This window comes from Epinephelus fuscoguttatus, linkage group LG6, assembly GCF_011397635.1.
Source record: "Epinephelus fuscoguttatus linkage group LG6, E.fuscoguttatus.final_Chr_v1".
NCBI lineage: Eukaryota > Metazoa > Chordata > Actinopteri > Perciformes > Serranidae > Epinephelus > Epinephelus fuscoguttatus.
The window spans coordinates 28,071,683-28,088,200 of NC_064757.1; the positions used below are offsets into that span (position 1 = coordinate 28,071,683).

General features: G+C 41.3%; 1 protein-coding gene across 1 annotated transcript in view; it reads right to left on the minus strand.

Annotated features, from left to right (window-relative positions):
- Positions 1–16,518, minus strand: part of pgm5 (phosphoglucomutase 5) — a 43,075-nt gene that overhangs the window by 12,398 nt on the left and 14,159 nt on the right. The window contains exons 7-9 of the mRNA XM_049579173.1: positions 8,865–8,980; positions 2,524–2,659; positions 1,674–1,857 (exon numbers count right to left, since the gene is read on the minus strand). Coding sequence (XP_049435130.1) covers positions 1,674–1,857; positions 2,524–2,659; positions 8,865–8,980 — 436 coding nt within the window. The remainder of the gene's footprint in view (positions 1–1,673; positions 1,858–2,523; positions 2,660–8,864; positions 8,981–16,518) is intronic.

The window sequence follows — 16,518 nt, forward strand, 5'->3', positions numbered from 1 at the left end:
ATAAATAAAATCCTATTGTCTGTCCTGTTTATTGCTTGGGGACTGTTATTTACGTGACAACACCTGAACATAACACACACAGACACACATTGGCTGTTTGTTTCTCTTCTCTCCCCTCTCTGGAAGTCTCGGACCTCCAAATAAAAGAGGGAGACAGGTTTTTCCTATTTTATCTTATTTTGTTTTATGTCTCCCTCTCTTCTCGCTAGAAGCGTCGGACCTCCCGCCTCTCGCTCCCGTCTCAAACACGGAGGTCTCCCTCTCCGCAGCTGAGCACCCACGGCGCACGCCCAGCCTGTTAAATAGCCTGTAACCACTGTGTGACACAAACTCAGTGCTTTGGTCATTAAATAATGTTGGGCTCAGTTCAGGTTCGGACAGAAATATGCTGCCCGTGCTGCACTCTAACACACACACACAAACACACGGAAAACCGGACATTATCATCAGTTTATAAAACCCCCCCGGACGCCCCGGACGGGACGTGAAAAGTGGACATGTCCAGGCAAAAGAGGACGTTTGGTCAGCCTAGTTTAGGGTGCTTTCACACCTGCCCTGTTTGGTTCGGTTCAATTGAAGTCAAGTTTGTTTGCTCCCTAAGTGCGGTTCGTTTGGGCAGGTGTGAACACAGCAATCACGCTTGGGTGCGCCCCAAAACAACCGAAAAAATGAACTCTGGTGTGGTCTCTGTGGTGAGAACGTGCCCTCAATCTGAACCAACTGCAGTCACATGACACATTGTTTGGGTTAAACATGAGCATGTTACAGTCCTGGAGGATTATTAATGTGCACCTCCTCCTGTACTGCCTTAATATGCACATTCAGCACATCCAATGCATCAAAACATTGTTTTCTAGTTGGAGCCGCGCCTCGTTTTCAAACTGTATGGTTTGACTAAAATGAACAATGACAGCAATATAGTCCACGATGAGCAGCGCTAAAATCAACCTGCGTAGTTGTCCCTCCATTGTGACATTAGAAAGTGTCACATTTATCTTGCAAGTGTGCTCTTCTTCAACGTTTTGTTTACTTCCTGGATTTTTCCCACATGGAAATTCTGACCAATCAAGAGCAGCTTTCTTGCACAAGGCTTTTTATCTGGTCCGCTTGTAAATGCTGCCGTTAGAACACGAACCAACTCTGGGCAATTATAACTTAATTCTAACTATTAGGTCTTGCAAGTATCATCTCTTCTCCAGTGTTCAAAATTAGTAATAGGGAAGTCAAAGGCGTAGATTTGAGGGAGATACAGGGGACACACCCTCCTCAATATTTAGAACATGTCCATGCCCACAACATTACAGTAGCTGAGGGTCTTTACTCTGACCAACTGCTAGAATGTGACTCATACACGCAACAATGCCTCCAGTAAAGTAGGTGGTGGCAGTATCGGCCATGAAACAGACAGATGAGAAGTAACTATGCATGGTTAGATCTGGAAATACCATGACCATGCAGAAAATGCACAGATGGGTGCATAAAAATTCACCAGAATGTAGGAAATGAAGTGTTTGACATTAAAAATTAATGTGTCCTCCCAAATGTTGAAGAAAAACCCTGCACCTGTCATGGAAGTAATACAAATTTTTCCACTCATCTAATTTTATTGCATGTCCTTCTAAATTTGGCTTTCCTTTCCACGGTCTTTCTACCCTCTTTTAGCCCAGACTGACCTGGTTTCGAGCCACTGATCCATCCACGGGGTCGATGTACTCGAAGTTGTCGGCCCTCTCCACGCTGTATATGTGGTCTCCCACGGCAAACTTCTGGCTGGTGAAAGCTTTGTCTGAGATGACTCCCTCCAGATCCCTCATCAGGTAAAAGGCTGCACGCGGGTCCAGGCCTTCATAGTCAAACCTGATAAACACATAAATGCTCAGTTAGATGCTTACGTGCCCAGCATAGACACACACATGCACACTAGTCAGAGGAAAAGCTTTCTAGAAGAATAACTGGTCTAAGATAAACAGACAGTTTTGAAGCTTTGCTTTTGCTTAAAATGGCCCTAAACTGCAGGAGACAAAGTTTGTCTCTTTCCTCATGACGATGACAGATGTTTAACAGACTTTTTTGGGATCTGGTCCTTGGCCCGTCGTGTCTCTCCATCTACATGTGGGAAATATACATCAAATTAGGAAAGCTCTCTGTGGGAACGTGAAGAACTGCAGCAACTGTCAGTGGGAACGTTGACTGCAAAAACTATCTCTGCTTCTCACAGGGGAGAGGTTAAAATAAGAATGAGTGACAACCAGTGAGGAGGACTGGAGGAGAAGTGGACGAAGGTGAAGGCCTGGGAGACATATTTGGCTTTGGTAGGGATACAAGAGGATTGGGACTTTGGGGAAAAGAGGGAAGTCAACCTCAGGGCTTGCTGATTTAAATAAATTCAAGATATAACAAGTAGCTCCACGATTTAAACAAGGAGAGACCGATGAAGAGATAAATGATAAAAAAAATACACCACTGCCCGAATGCATCATGAAAGCACAGCTCCATATTCAGAGAGATTATTTAGCTGATTACCTGCAGTAGTAGTTACGTCCAAACTTGGCCCAGTGTTCTCTGACGATCTGCTCAACACCCTGTTTCCTGGCAGCCATGATGGACAACCACATCAACACCGACCACAAACCATCTTTCTCACGAATGTGGTCTGAGCCTGGAGGAAACAAACAGGACATAATGCAAAAGTCAGTAAGCTTTAGAGGAGCTGGTACAGTAGGTGGCTTTTTTGTCTTTGAAGCGAACCAGGCTAGCTGTTTCCCCCTGTTTCCAGTCTTTATGCTAAGCTAACCATATCTTGCCTCCTTAAGTTATGTTTTTTCATTTCATTCATTCATGTTGTTTCCTGTTTTACTTTGAAACTCATATCTCCTCTCGTTTCAGATCACTTCACTTCCTGCTCCTGTGTGTTTTCCCTCCCTTTAGATGACTTCACCTGTGTCTGATTGTCGGTCCCGCCCTGATAAATCTCACCTGTGTCTTGTTACCCTTCCCCTCACAGAGTATTTAGTGTGTATCTTGTTTTCTCTCAGTGCCAGTTCAGCTTAGCTCCTTGTGTGTCTAGCGTTCCAGCCTTTTGTTTTCCTGTGTCGCCTTCTTGGTTTATTGGATTTAGTCTGTTGATTCACTGTCACCTGTTTCCCAGTTGTTACACTGGAGCTACTTACAGTCGACCCCAGACTCCACTGACAAACTGTAATTTTACCTCACTGAACACAGAAACTGCAGGTCTACAGCTGCCTCGACTTAGTTTGCTTGGGTTATTGTGTGAGCAGATACAAACTAAAACTTGAATCTAGCTTAGCATTCACCTCCCCTGCATATAACAGAAGGTCATGGAGAGTGTTTGGGCTTGGAGACGCACCAAACATCCCCACACAAATAATGTCTCCCGCTCCCCACCCTAAAACACACACGTACACACAAACAGAGGAGTAGTTCACACCCTTGATCGGTCTCCTTCACTGGGGAGCTATCAGTCTGTTCTCGAAAACAGCTGCACAGTAAAGGTATCTGTTAAGGGGGCACTTTGACATTTTAATAAGATTGAACATGTTAGTAATGTTTCCCCGGTAGAGCGTGGAGCTGGAAATGGACTCTGCGGCTGGGTATTATTTTAAGTAACATGTACATCTATTTTATGAGGAAAAACATGAAGGTGTCATTAAGTCTGTTTTATTGCACACACAGTTATTTGCTTTTGTTTTCTCTGTGGAACGCTGACAACAAGAGGTGCACTTCCTGTAGCTCTGTGTCTGGCTCTAGATGCAGCTGTTAGGAAACAGACAGTTGCCATTTTTTGATCCCTGTATCAATGTCTGTCTCCCCTTGTCTCACTCTCTGACACAGAGAGAGGCAGGGGGGTTACCTAGTCCAACATAGAAATCAAATTATTATAAGCCAAAGCACAACTACCTTTTCCAAATACGCTGTAAAATATGTCGTAAATGTTGCTTTTTCTCTATCTCAGGGATTAACAACCTTTAAAAATCTGTCTGGAGCTGGAAAACAAATTGAGCAGCCTATTAAGTATAAATTAACCTGTAGGTCACCAAATGAGCATTCAGTAATATATTTTACCACAAGCTGGCTCCTCTGCAGTGGGCTACTTGTGATTATTTGGTATTTAAACTGTGCAGTGTTGGCAGTGAAAACAGACAAATCTGTCCATGCACTATTAAGTTCTCTATTTCCCTCTGCAGCTTTTCCTTATCCATAGCTTCATAGTTAGCCCAAGACTAGCCACCACTACTGAGGTTCTGCAAAATTGAGAGGAAAATTATTCAGTGTTGAGGCTACACATTGTTACAGGTGGAGAATGTAAGAACACCTTGAGGCCTACAACAATGATAAATGAAAATGGGAGCCACTGGAGAGAAGCTAAAGAGCTGCATATGTCTCCAGAGCTGCAGGTTGCCTAATCCTGCTCTGTCCTGTTGCTGCTGTTTAGGGCTGCCCCCTAATTTTTGACCAGACCTTAGTCGACCGGAAAGGTCATTAGTCGGCATGATTTCAATGGTTGCTTAGTCGCAGAAATAAAAACAACAAACAAACGTGAACCTCTATTAAAATAAAATGTCAAAATAAATCAAAACCTATATGACTGGACCATGTGGGAATTTAATTCGAAAGGACAAAAACAGGAAGTGGCCACGCTCAGCAGTCAGACACGTTACAAACCAATCACAGCCAACAGATATCTTTTCCTTCTTCCATAAGTATTCATTCTGTGATAAACATGTAAAAGTTGATCAGGGGTACCCAGAAATTTACTGTACATCTGTCCCACAGATGATAGGCCTAAACACTTATAAACAGCGCCTGGAAGAAGATCAGCTCTGCACTCAGGATTTCAGGTAAATAGGTTATACAATGCTTATTAAGATTGCTTGGCAACCTCAGACACAACCTGCCACCACACTCTTGAAAGCTGGCACAAAAAAGGCACAAGGGGAGCACCCAGCGCCCACCCTCGCGTTTTCCAGGGGATTAAAAACATGGCATGTGTACGGCCCCTAATTTCCAGGGCTGGTACCTGTGGTTATTACACAGGCTAGTTAATAACATGTCGGGCAGGAAATCCAAAGTGTGGGATCATTTTGAGAAGGTGAAGGACGAACCCAGGGTGATATGTAAACTCATCTTCATTGGTCGACTACAAACATGACGTATCATCTGACACATGGAAGTAGCTACATGCCCATTAGCCACTTAGCACAATCATTACTGCTTTGCCGACAGCGTCATTAACAGGCGGCTCGCTCAGTGTGTGACGTGCACTTGTAGATAAAATATAGGCCTATATTAATGAAGGTTCATTAGTACGGTTTTGTATTTCTCTGTAATGTAGCACAGTGTTAACAATGTTACTGATACTATTCTTTCTCACTCCTTGAAACATGTGGATGACTAGTCGACTAATGGCCCTAAATGACAACTATTAGTTTACTAGGAAAATTCTTAGTCGGGGGCAGCCCTATAGCTATCAAAAAAAGTCACAACAAGACTTATTCAATGGTGTAATGATGGAACAAGGAAGTCCTAAAGTCAGTGCTATAGATATCTCAGTGTTTGGGGGAGACTGATGTTCATATTTTTGACTCATTCTGGGCAGGAAACATTAGACAAACAATGATCATTTGTTTTTATATGTTACAAACTGCTGTTTCCATCTGATAGCATTAAACTGCATGTTGTGCACAGTGACATTAAATTCTGTAGCTGACATTATGTATTTGCAAACCAGCAGAATAAAAATCAAAGCAACAATAAAACAACCTACAAAACTTGCACAGCAAAGTTTGACAGATCTGGCAAAATTTACACTTGCAATAGTTCATGCTGTGTGTGTGTCTATGAGAGTTAGTAAAGAGCTGGAGTGGTGTACAGCTCTGATGATTTACAACTCAGGGCTCTCTCTGAGCTTTTGGCCTTACATGGGTAGACAACGAGTAAGCTCCCATAGTCCTCTGTGCTCTCTGTGTCTCTGCTGCTTCCACTTCACTACTGCTGGTCAATACTTATCATATTTTGGACTCTCCTTACTCCCTCACAAACATTTTTCTTCTCGTAAAGTTTTTTCTCCCTTGTTTCCTCTGTTTTAAAAGTTAAATGTCATCTCCCATTAAAAGAATGAGTCAAAGAGAGGAGGAAAACTAAAGGAAAGTTGAAAAGGAAAAGGAAAACGGATGAAACTGAAATCAAAATGGGTCAGAACTGTAAAAGATGAAAAGGAAAAGTACAGAAGGGCACTAGAAGAGGCAGTGTGAAAAGCCAGATGCAAAGGGAGGGCAAGAGCCAATGTGTGTGTATTATTTGTGCATGCACATTGTTTATATTTTCCAACTGTGTATGTGTGTGTCTGCATTCATAGAAAACATTGCCACTGGAGGCCTGTCTGCATGTTGCAGTGATTCAGGGAGCCCTCTCTCCTTTTATAGCAGAAGAATGGGGATTATTTACACATGCAGTCAGGGTCACAGCCCTCACATCTATTACACGACTCTGACTGGAGCTGCAGGCAGTCAGGATGCACTGCTTGCAACTGTAGACCTGGAACAGCCTGAATGTGTGGAGGAGAAGGGAATAGGGAAACTGAGAGAAAAATTTTCACCTTTAAAGGGAAATGCTGATTTTATAAACACGCAGATGTTCTTTTCATCACGTTGGCCATCATTCCAATCAGTAATGATAACATTCTACATGGCATAGTAATTGCTGAAATTTGGGAAAGTAGCAACATCAGTAAAAAGAAGTCATATGGGCCAAGAAATGTGTGTGGTTAAATGATGATGAAGGTTTTAAACAAATTTCCAGGTTAGTCAAACTCATTCTGAAGATGAAACAAAAGCAAACAGTTTAAGTACTGAAATTATTACAGCTTGTTGAAAACATCCATCACAGTCTACCATGTCTACCACTACTATGAAAAGAATTTAGATATAGCTCCGTTCATTGTTCTAAAAGTTGCTCAGTAGTGTATGAGGCCAAAAAGAGTTCGACTTCCAGGTATAACATTACCCGCATCTCCCGCATCCATGGGCTCATACAGCAAGTACACAAGTGTGTCTTTTTACCACTGCTCCCAGCTGCTAGGTCTCTGGCTTTCTCACATGAATGTCAGGAAAATAACTCTTTCCCATTGTAAATCTGTGGGGAAAAGTTTTTTTGAGCCCAATCATGGATGTATGAAGAGAACTGGATACAGCGTTGGAGTTGGGGCCCCACTCATTGCTGTGAAAGTTGCTTAGTGGCGCATGAAGTCAAAAAAGTTCAACTTGCATCATTGGGCCCATAGAGCAAGCTAGACTTTTGCTGGCCAAGCGGCTAACTTAGCTAACTTCTGGTTTCGTGCCCCACTAACTCGAATGGGGATACCATGATTTAATAGCACGACTTTTCTAGACTTTTGAAATGTACTCAGACCAAATGGATCGAATCCTGATTGTGAAACAAGTCATTTTGCGGTGAGTTAGAGACTTCTCTTGCACAATTAAGTCTAGGGGGAAAAGTCTTTCTGGGCCCAACAGCATTCTGTGACAGACCCGCAAGTTGTAAGTCCACGGTTTAGCCACTATGACAAATTAGCTTCAAAACTCGGCACTGTCGGTGGGGGCTTGTATTTTACAGGACCACTTCCTGCTTTACAGTTTGTGATGTTGGACTCTATAAATAAAATGGAAGCGACTGTAGTGCATGAATATTATGAGGAAGGACTATCAAAATTTCAGTTGTGCTCACTTCTAATTTTACCTACATATAAAGCAAATTAGAAAATCTGTCTTAACTGTTGGCTTCTTCAAAATGTGTTCAAACTGACGATAGCATCTTGTAAAAAAAACACAGCCTCACCTTCATTAAAATTAGACTACATTGCCAGTGTTTTTGCTGCAAAACAATAAACATGGACGACATGACAACTCCTCAAAAGTGAAGCCAAAACATCTCGATCGCCCCCTGGTGGCTGGCTGCAGTATAGGTCATAAAGCCCACCCTCTCCATGTTGGTGGATGGGACATGGGCCAAACTAAAAACTCAAAGTACACATCAAATAATTTTTTTCCGAAATTGGTTTCTTATCACCTTGATTTCTGTTCAAGTGTTTTTCTGATAAAGTTGGTTCTTACTAGTTATTTAATGCTATAAAACAGGGATTTTACAACATGATTGAGAACTGCATGAGCCGATTGGTGGGCTTGAATTCAGTGGCGCTGCTCTTGATTGGTCGGACAGGTGTATGGGTGGGAAACGTTATACTGCGAAGATTGCCACTGCTCAGACTGTAGCTTGAAATGATGTCATCAGGGCAAGATGGCAGCAGCCAAATCCGGGATATTTTAGCCTCATTTCTGTACAGTTGGGCTAAGTGGAGACGTCATCCATGTTTATATAGAGTCTACAAATTTTCTGGTTGTCTGAGCGCTTGTATTTCTTACCCCATTGGGCTTCATCATAGTACAGTAATACAGTATCATAACTACTAGTACTGGTGACCAAAACTATGAAAATAAGTTGTATTAAACTGCAATGTCCCTTTAAATTTGAGAGAAGGTTAACAGGAGACACACTTGTGTTTCCGCAGGTCCCTGCTGCATAATCACACTCAGCAGCAGCTGGCCAGTGCAGTCTTCTAGCGGTGGCCTTGTTTGCAGGCACCTCAGTAACAGTTGCTGCTGAGCGGAGGGGATTTCTCAGTCACACACCCACGCACATTTTCCAAGTGGGTCCAGGGATTCGAATCAGTGACCTTCCCTTCACACGCTAACAGGCTGCTGCTGCTTTGTATCTGTATTCATCTGATTTCAGTACCGATGACATTGAACATTCACAAATTGAGTGTGCTGCAGCATGAGAGACCGTACCTGTCCCAAAGCTCTCCTCCCCGCAGAGGGAACAACGCCCAGAATCCATCAGGTTCCCAAAGTACCTCCAGCCCGTGGGAGTCTCATACAGTGCCAGTTTCATGGCTTTAGCTACCCTACAATCATTCAGAGAGAAAGACAGAAACAAAAACAAAGTTAGTCCTTCATGCTCACATACACACAGTGTTCTCATCTCACTCTAATATCTAACGCCAAGCTTTCGTAGTTCCGATATAGAGATAAACTTACAAGCAATCCTCTGACCTTTGAAATAAAGCAAACCAAATGTTGTATGACAAGCGTAATCTGCCAGCAGCTCATCCAATAACTTAATAAGGCAAAGGCAGCGAGAACAAAGTGAGTTAACCTTTTAGCTGATGTTTGCTTTGAACCTGAGCCATGTGCTCTCATAGGGAGAAGAGAGGGAGTGTGTATGTGTGTGTGTGTGTGTGTGTGTGTGTGTGTGTGTGCTGGGGGTCCCACGGAGGGATAAAGATGAAGATCGTACAGTATGTGGGAGTAAGTAAAGAGAGAGCAAAGAGACAGACAAGAGGGGAAAAGGGCAAAGAGAAAGTCTAATAAAAGTTCTCATTAGAGATGAACAGAATGTCTGAATACAATAACATGGACTCACAGTAACTTGATTATACAGCAGTATGCTTTGAGAAAGGGGCTAACACATTTGGACACAAATGAAAATAAAATAATGTAATATTAAACAACAAACAAAATCAGCAACAATTAAAATAATCAGATCTTGGCACTGAGCGCTTTGACACGGAGCCAAAGTCCAAAACCAAAGTGAGGTGCTTTTCGAGGTTAAAGATGACAGCTGATGGTGTGTATCAGATTGTTTCCTTAAATAATAAGATGATGGAACGAGTCTCTTAAGTCTTTTAAACATCATATCATATGTCATATCGAGTGTCTTAGAAAAAGACTCAGGGTGAAGTTGGGTTACTTACTCTAAAATTTTCTACTTTTTCTTCTAGTTTTTGATATCTCATTTTGAGAATGTTCATGTATTTCGCACTTTATATTTATGGTATCTTGACGTATGCAGTCTGGAATAACTCATCCTCTGTTGTACTCAAATATTTATTCAGATTCAGATTAATTTTATTGTCATTTCCATGATGAAACATAAAAACGAAATGCTGTTTCACGTCTAAACTGGCAAAAATTAAGGTTTTTAGTGCTGTAAAAATTATTCAATTAATAGATAGATAAATAAATAAATCTAAAAAGGGCCAATAAAGTGCAGGGAAAAAGAGTGCCATCAAAACACTAGGTGAGTGCATGTGTGCGACAGTTCAACAGATGTACTAACTGTACTTCATTATCCTCTGAAATGCAATTTATATTTAAATGAATTTTCTACAGTTGGATTGTCGCTGCTTTTGCCTTCAATGGTGACATTTTGTAGTGCACTCAGCACATGATTATTTAAAAGGTACACCTGATGGCATTTAAGCACAAAGCGAATTGGATGAAGCAACATGCGAACACGTAGTTTGCAGCTTTTTTTAAATGTTAGCTGTCAATAAAATAAGCATCAACCTGACTATCCTGATGTGAGCCGGAACTTTAACTTCCGTTTTGTTCACTGCAGTTTATCCTGCACAAGCTGGCACCCAGGAGAGAGGCTTGACTGTGCATGGGTACATTCAGTTCTTAGAAACAAATGCTGTTTCTTGGTTAATGTGATGCTTTTATCAGCAATTGATTATGGTGATATTTACACATGCATGCAAATTCATCTTCCTTGACATTATTAAAGTCAGTGTACCATGCTGTGATTTGTCCCTGGTTCAGGTTTCCGCACACATCATTGCAGTTTGTATGAGAAAGTTGGTTTGTTTTCTTTGTAAACCACAAAATGGGACACTGTTACATTTTTCTTTTTAAGGCCATATTTCATGAACTGCCTCCATTTTATGTTCGCTACTAACTCCTAAAACAATCAGTAGCTGCAACCTTTGGTCACGCAGACAACTTGTGTACATTATTCCTCAAACCTACACTGTCTTTGTTGAAAGTTTTTGCTCCCTCAGCACGGTCTCAGATACAGAGTCACCTTAAACTGGATTATTATTATTATTATTGTTATTTTAAGTGTGAAGGGGGGAGAGAGAGAGGGAGTGACATGTAGCAAAGGGCGACAGGCTGGAGTCGAACCCAGGCTGCTGTGGCAACAGCCTTGTACATGGGGCGTCTGCTCTACCACTAAGCCACCGACGCCCCGAAACTGGATTATTTTTATATATCTTTATACATATTTTTATCTATTTATTATACAGGAGTTTTAAAAGAGGATTAAGGACTATTTGGCCACCGTATACGCAAATGTCTGGTTACTGAATGCTGATAATTCAACTGAGTGCTTTAAATTGGCTGTTCGTTTTGAGTCTGATGCTTGTCCTTTGTTTATGAATTTTTGCTGCTGTTTGTTTTAACATTTTTAGGTTGTTTGTTTCCATGTTAAACCCTTGGCCGGGACTTCTTTGCAAAAGAGATTTTGAATCTCGATGGGAATATTAGCTAGCATCTGTTCCATTAGCATCAACTAAAAGGCTATTAATGGAGATTTTAGTCCATATTCTAAACTAACTAATGACAATTTACATTCCGTAATAACATGTGAGTCAGCCATCAGCCCAGTGTCAAAGCCTCATGGGAAAGATTGTCATTAAGGACACCAAGGTCATGTCCTAATCTTTGTCTCTGGAAAGGTTTTAATGCCGTGTGGGAGAGTTCACAGTTCTACAGTTGCAAGTATATACGGTGGATTTACTAAAGCAGACAGGCCTGTATGTTAGACCCCGTATCTTTAAAGCTGCTATAATCAACATTTTTACAATAACAATGGATCAAACGACTTCTTGCATGTGAGAGGAGTTGCTCTTAGTGTTGACCCCACTGAGAATTATCACCCATCTCTGCCATCTCCCTCAGCTCAATGGAGCATTTCAGCAACTTTCATGTCATTGTTTGGATTTTACGACCCACAACTGTTTTAGTTCACTCGCAACCCTCTTATAGCATAGTTTCCAGCAGCAGCAGGCAGCTGTTCTTGGCAAAAAACTCTGATAAACCCACCGCACACTGTTTGCTTAGCACCAAACGGCAAAGTTAGCAACTAGCTGGTAAAAATAGTGGAGCATTTGGCAGCTAAAGAGACAGAAATTTTCCTCAGGAGTTGGTGGAGACCATAACAAAACTTAAAATGATTCAATATAGGACTTGTATTGCAGAACATTTTAATTATGTTTAACCTGCTTTTGTAGTTTTACCTGCTGTGATATTCTGTTTCAGTCTTGATATTGTTTTATTCATCAATGCACTTTTATGTCTCTATGCCTCTACATGTGTACATATATGTCTGTCTTGGCAAAATCTGTATCCCTTTAGAAATGCTTTTTTTAAGTGCTACATAAATTAAATAAACTTGAAATGAAATAAAATACACATTCATCAAGTGGTCAAAACAGCACAAAGTACATGAAATTGGTAACAAATTCAACATATAAATTTTAAAAAGTGACACATTGATGGCTAAGCAACCATTTAATGCAAATTTAAATGTTGTGTCACTGCAAACGGCTGGAAGTGTCCTGACATCTGATTAAAAAATACTGGCATTGTTCTCAAACTGTGGTTGGCAGCCATCTTGCCTCGATGTCACGCCAACCTCCATCACCTCCTCCTGATGAGACACTAACCTCGCATATAATCTGAATTATGTCACCTTAGAAAAGTTGATACGATATGTATGACATGTACAGATGTAACATATCCATGGCTTGCAGAAACATACAATACCAACATTTTATTTTGGCAACTGGGCTGGATAGTAAGATGAGAAGGGAGGACTCACGCACTCTCTTTTGTACTATGAAAGTTACCAAGCCTGCTTGCAGAGATGGCTACCGAGTGCCCTTCCCATCCCACACATCCTCAACCACATCAACCATATCTCCTCAGTAATCGCTGCAACATGTAAATATAATTCCCTGCACTCAGCTAAGAATGCTGGAAGAAATATTTAACACACCAAAACAGTTGTTGTCCCCTAAGAAACAAACTGTCAATCCCAAATGTTTGTCCTGTGGGATGCTGTTGGAATCCAGAGTATAATATATGTGGACGTGGGTGGGTTTCAGTGTTTCTAAGTGGTTGTACACATCTACACAATCATCATGCTCACAAACAAACTCCACAGTGCCCAGCACAGTTGTTTACAAGAGGATGGGATAAATTACCAAATAAGAGTAACCAACTTTATTCCCCTCTGGGGATGCAAGAGTTGGAACGGAAAGCCTGGCATTGCTTTGAGAAAACAAACTCTGGCCTTCTGACGAGCCTTTGACGTCTAAAACAGCAAGTACACGGCCAACATAAGCTTGAAAGTGACCCTACCAACGCTCAGTTTTCAAATGATGTTGCAAAAAATGTGTGAGAATAGAGTGAACCATGTTTTCTCAAGTTGGATGATTGTACCAGCTGAGCTTTAACTCAGCAATACCATAAACACTAGGGAAAACATGCATAGCCATACAAAGCCTTCGTGCACAGATATGAACTCAGGGTTGGGGTTAACAAGCACAATCAACAATCAGTGTAGCCTTTTTGTACGTTTACACACATTATATGACATTCCTCAAACAAACACAGTTAGAAATACTGTATTTTCTGATTTTAGGTCCACCAGTATAACCCTCTCAAAGCCAAGCAATGAAAGCAAATATGTGCAATCACAATCAAGCATATTTAAAGAGATACACTGTCTCAGGCCAGCCAGGCTCAGTGGATGCTGCCTCTCTCTCCACAGGCTGTGCCAAAACAGAAAAATGCTGGCAGTAGAGTGTGACAGGAGACAAGAGGAATGAACTTGGAAGGTTTCTATTTAGGGCTGTAATCCCCCCGTGTGTAGGTGTGACCTCTCATCTGTGAGGCCTGGGTCTATCAATGTCCGGCACAGGCCGAGGGGCCAAAAACGCCAGGGCCCCCCTCCACCTTCAGCTGCAAAATGTCGCTCAAATTTATATGTACCAGCCAGGAAGAGACTAAAGTTACCACGAAGAGGTGTAAACGCATTGTGAAGAGACAAAATAACAACAAAAGAGGTGGTGGGGCCTTTTGTATTTCTGTGTCCAGGTGCCCTTTGTCTCATAATCTGCAAAAGCCTTGATCTTGATTGACCTTGACCTTGAGTAATGATTGTGACAGTTTAAGTTCAGAAAGTTTCTACAACTTTTTTTTTGCTTTTTACAGAGTTGTGACTTTAAATCGCTATATTGTTTGTGATCAACTTCTTACTAACACCATTTATTCAGTACAGGTATGTTACAGGTACAGAAAAGGTAATAAACCCTTCCTCCTGGAGCACTGCTTCTTGAGACACTGAGATCATTAGGTTGGAAATCTGTGATGCTGTGTCTTTCCAAAGGCTGAGAGTTGAGGACTTTGCTTTGTTGATCCTTGCTGTGGATAGTTCAAGCATCAATATATCCCTAAAGTACGCCAACCACTGATAAATACTAAGTAAGTGAGGAAGGAGCCAGAGTTGCATTTGAGCCAGCAAGACAGATTTTCCTGTGTTTTTCAAACAAGTTCAGTTTAGAGTCATCATTAACCAAACGAATAATTGGGTCTATGAAGATCTGGTGACCAATCATGTCAGATATCACTGTAGCTGTTCTAATACACTTTTCCACATTCCCAAACCATGTGTTAGAAAGTTCCAATTTGTTCAGGCTGGCTTTGGTGAGGTATTTCCTCTGGGGAGTCCAATATGTCCTATGGCATATGCTGAAATGGATCAACTGGCGATTTGGGTTCTTTGAACATCTGAAAATATTGCTCCAAACTGCACTCCAATCAACTGTAGTTTCTTGAGAGGTCAAATCTTCCCATTTTCTGACTATTGGGAGTTCTCCCACAAGAGCATCTGTTAGATTGGCATAAATCCTAGACACCAGTTCTCTAGAGGGGAAATCAGAGAGCCATTCAATGACAGGGTGTACATCCAGACCCTTTCCCCGTGGGGCTTCATAACATTTAAAGGCAGAACGCAGACACAGGTTAAAGAAAAAGGATGTCTTTGGGATGTTAAAACAGGCTCTTAGTGTTCTCAAAGGTTAGAAGACCTTTTGAGTTGTATTTTTTACTTAAATAATCTTATAAGATGTTGGGTGCATTTTTCTTTATCTTAGGAGAGCACTGCAGCAAGAGAAGAAAAAAGTCTCTGTAAGTAAGATGAAATGAAAATGAAGAGAGGTAGAAGAGGTCTGTTGTGACAATAATTCAGATGCTTTGCCCCCATAAGGTGAAGGGCAGACAGAGATTTCAGGCTCAGCTACCTTCCATCATCCTGAGCTCAGAGCTCAAAGTTTAGGATTCCAAACTTCCACACACTCTGATCCACACACTTACAGTATAACTACACAGACAATGAACACACACGCAAACACTAATGAACCAATATGTCCTGTGTTTTCTCTCTGTCTCTATATCTCTCATGCATTGGCAGATTCACAGGGGTCATGTGAGGCATGAAGTATCTACATCTGCAGAGTGAAATTTTGCCAGCTTTTGGCCGTGGCTTGATATTTTACCAAACATAGCACAGCAGTGCCCTCTCTGCTCACCTCCCCCTCTGAAGAGAGCTCAGCCTGAACTTAAAAGCTTTAGGCTGGCATTCAGACAAAAAGCACAGCATGCTGGAGCTTTACTTGGGCTCGAAATGTTCTTCTTGACCTGAACCAGGAACACTCTCTGGACAACATGGTAATTTAATACACTGTAGATGTTGCCACAGAGGCCAAGACTGAAAATCAAAATTAAAGTTGAGATGATTTCTGTAAATGGTCATAGCTTTTACCAACACTTTTTGTGGAATCAGTATCAGAATACCTTTCTGACACCATTTCAAAACACTTCTCTTGGCTTTTCCAAAGCAGTGTCAAAATGATATTTATCATCTAATAATATTATATCAGGGGAGAAAGTGTGTTTGTTGGGTCAGTGTTTGATTTGGCTACCTTCTGCATCTTGTGTCCTATCAAAATATTGGTTTATAAAACAACATTTGAGCTTGATGACAGCATTTCGTGTTCTTTTTTCAGCACTGCAAATGAACTAAATCTTAGAAACTTTATATGGGAACAAAACTCCAGCCCAACCAAGCATGTCTGGTATGGTCTGGTTGGGATCAGGCGGACTGCACAGGACATACCTCTCAGTTTGAAACATCTTAACACCAAATGTTGTGATTAAGAATGTGTGACAACTTGGCAAGCCGAGAAGTTGCAATATATAGATAAATATGTTGGATAAATGGTTGAAAATGGTAACGATATGAATGCAAACCTACTGAAAATGTGATTTAAAACCACTCAGTTTAAAATCATTTTAAATTAACACATCTGGAGCATGCCTGATGGTGTTGCAGACTTGGTACTTGGACTCTCCGAATAAGGTTTTAGGGGTGCGTTAGACAAAAAGAGTTGGGAACCACGGCCTTATAGCACAATGACACCTTGATGCCAAATCAGGCTAAATTTATGCTCTTTTTTGAGTTGCAACCTTCTACATCTGTGCCAATTTATGATGTTTAACATTTCTTGGGTTCTTTTCTCATTCCACCAAAACA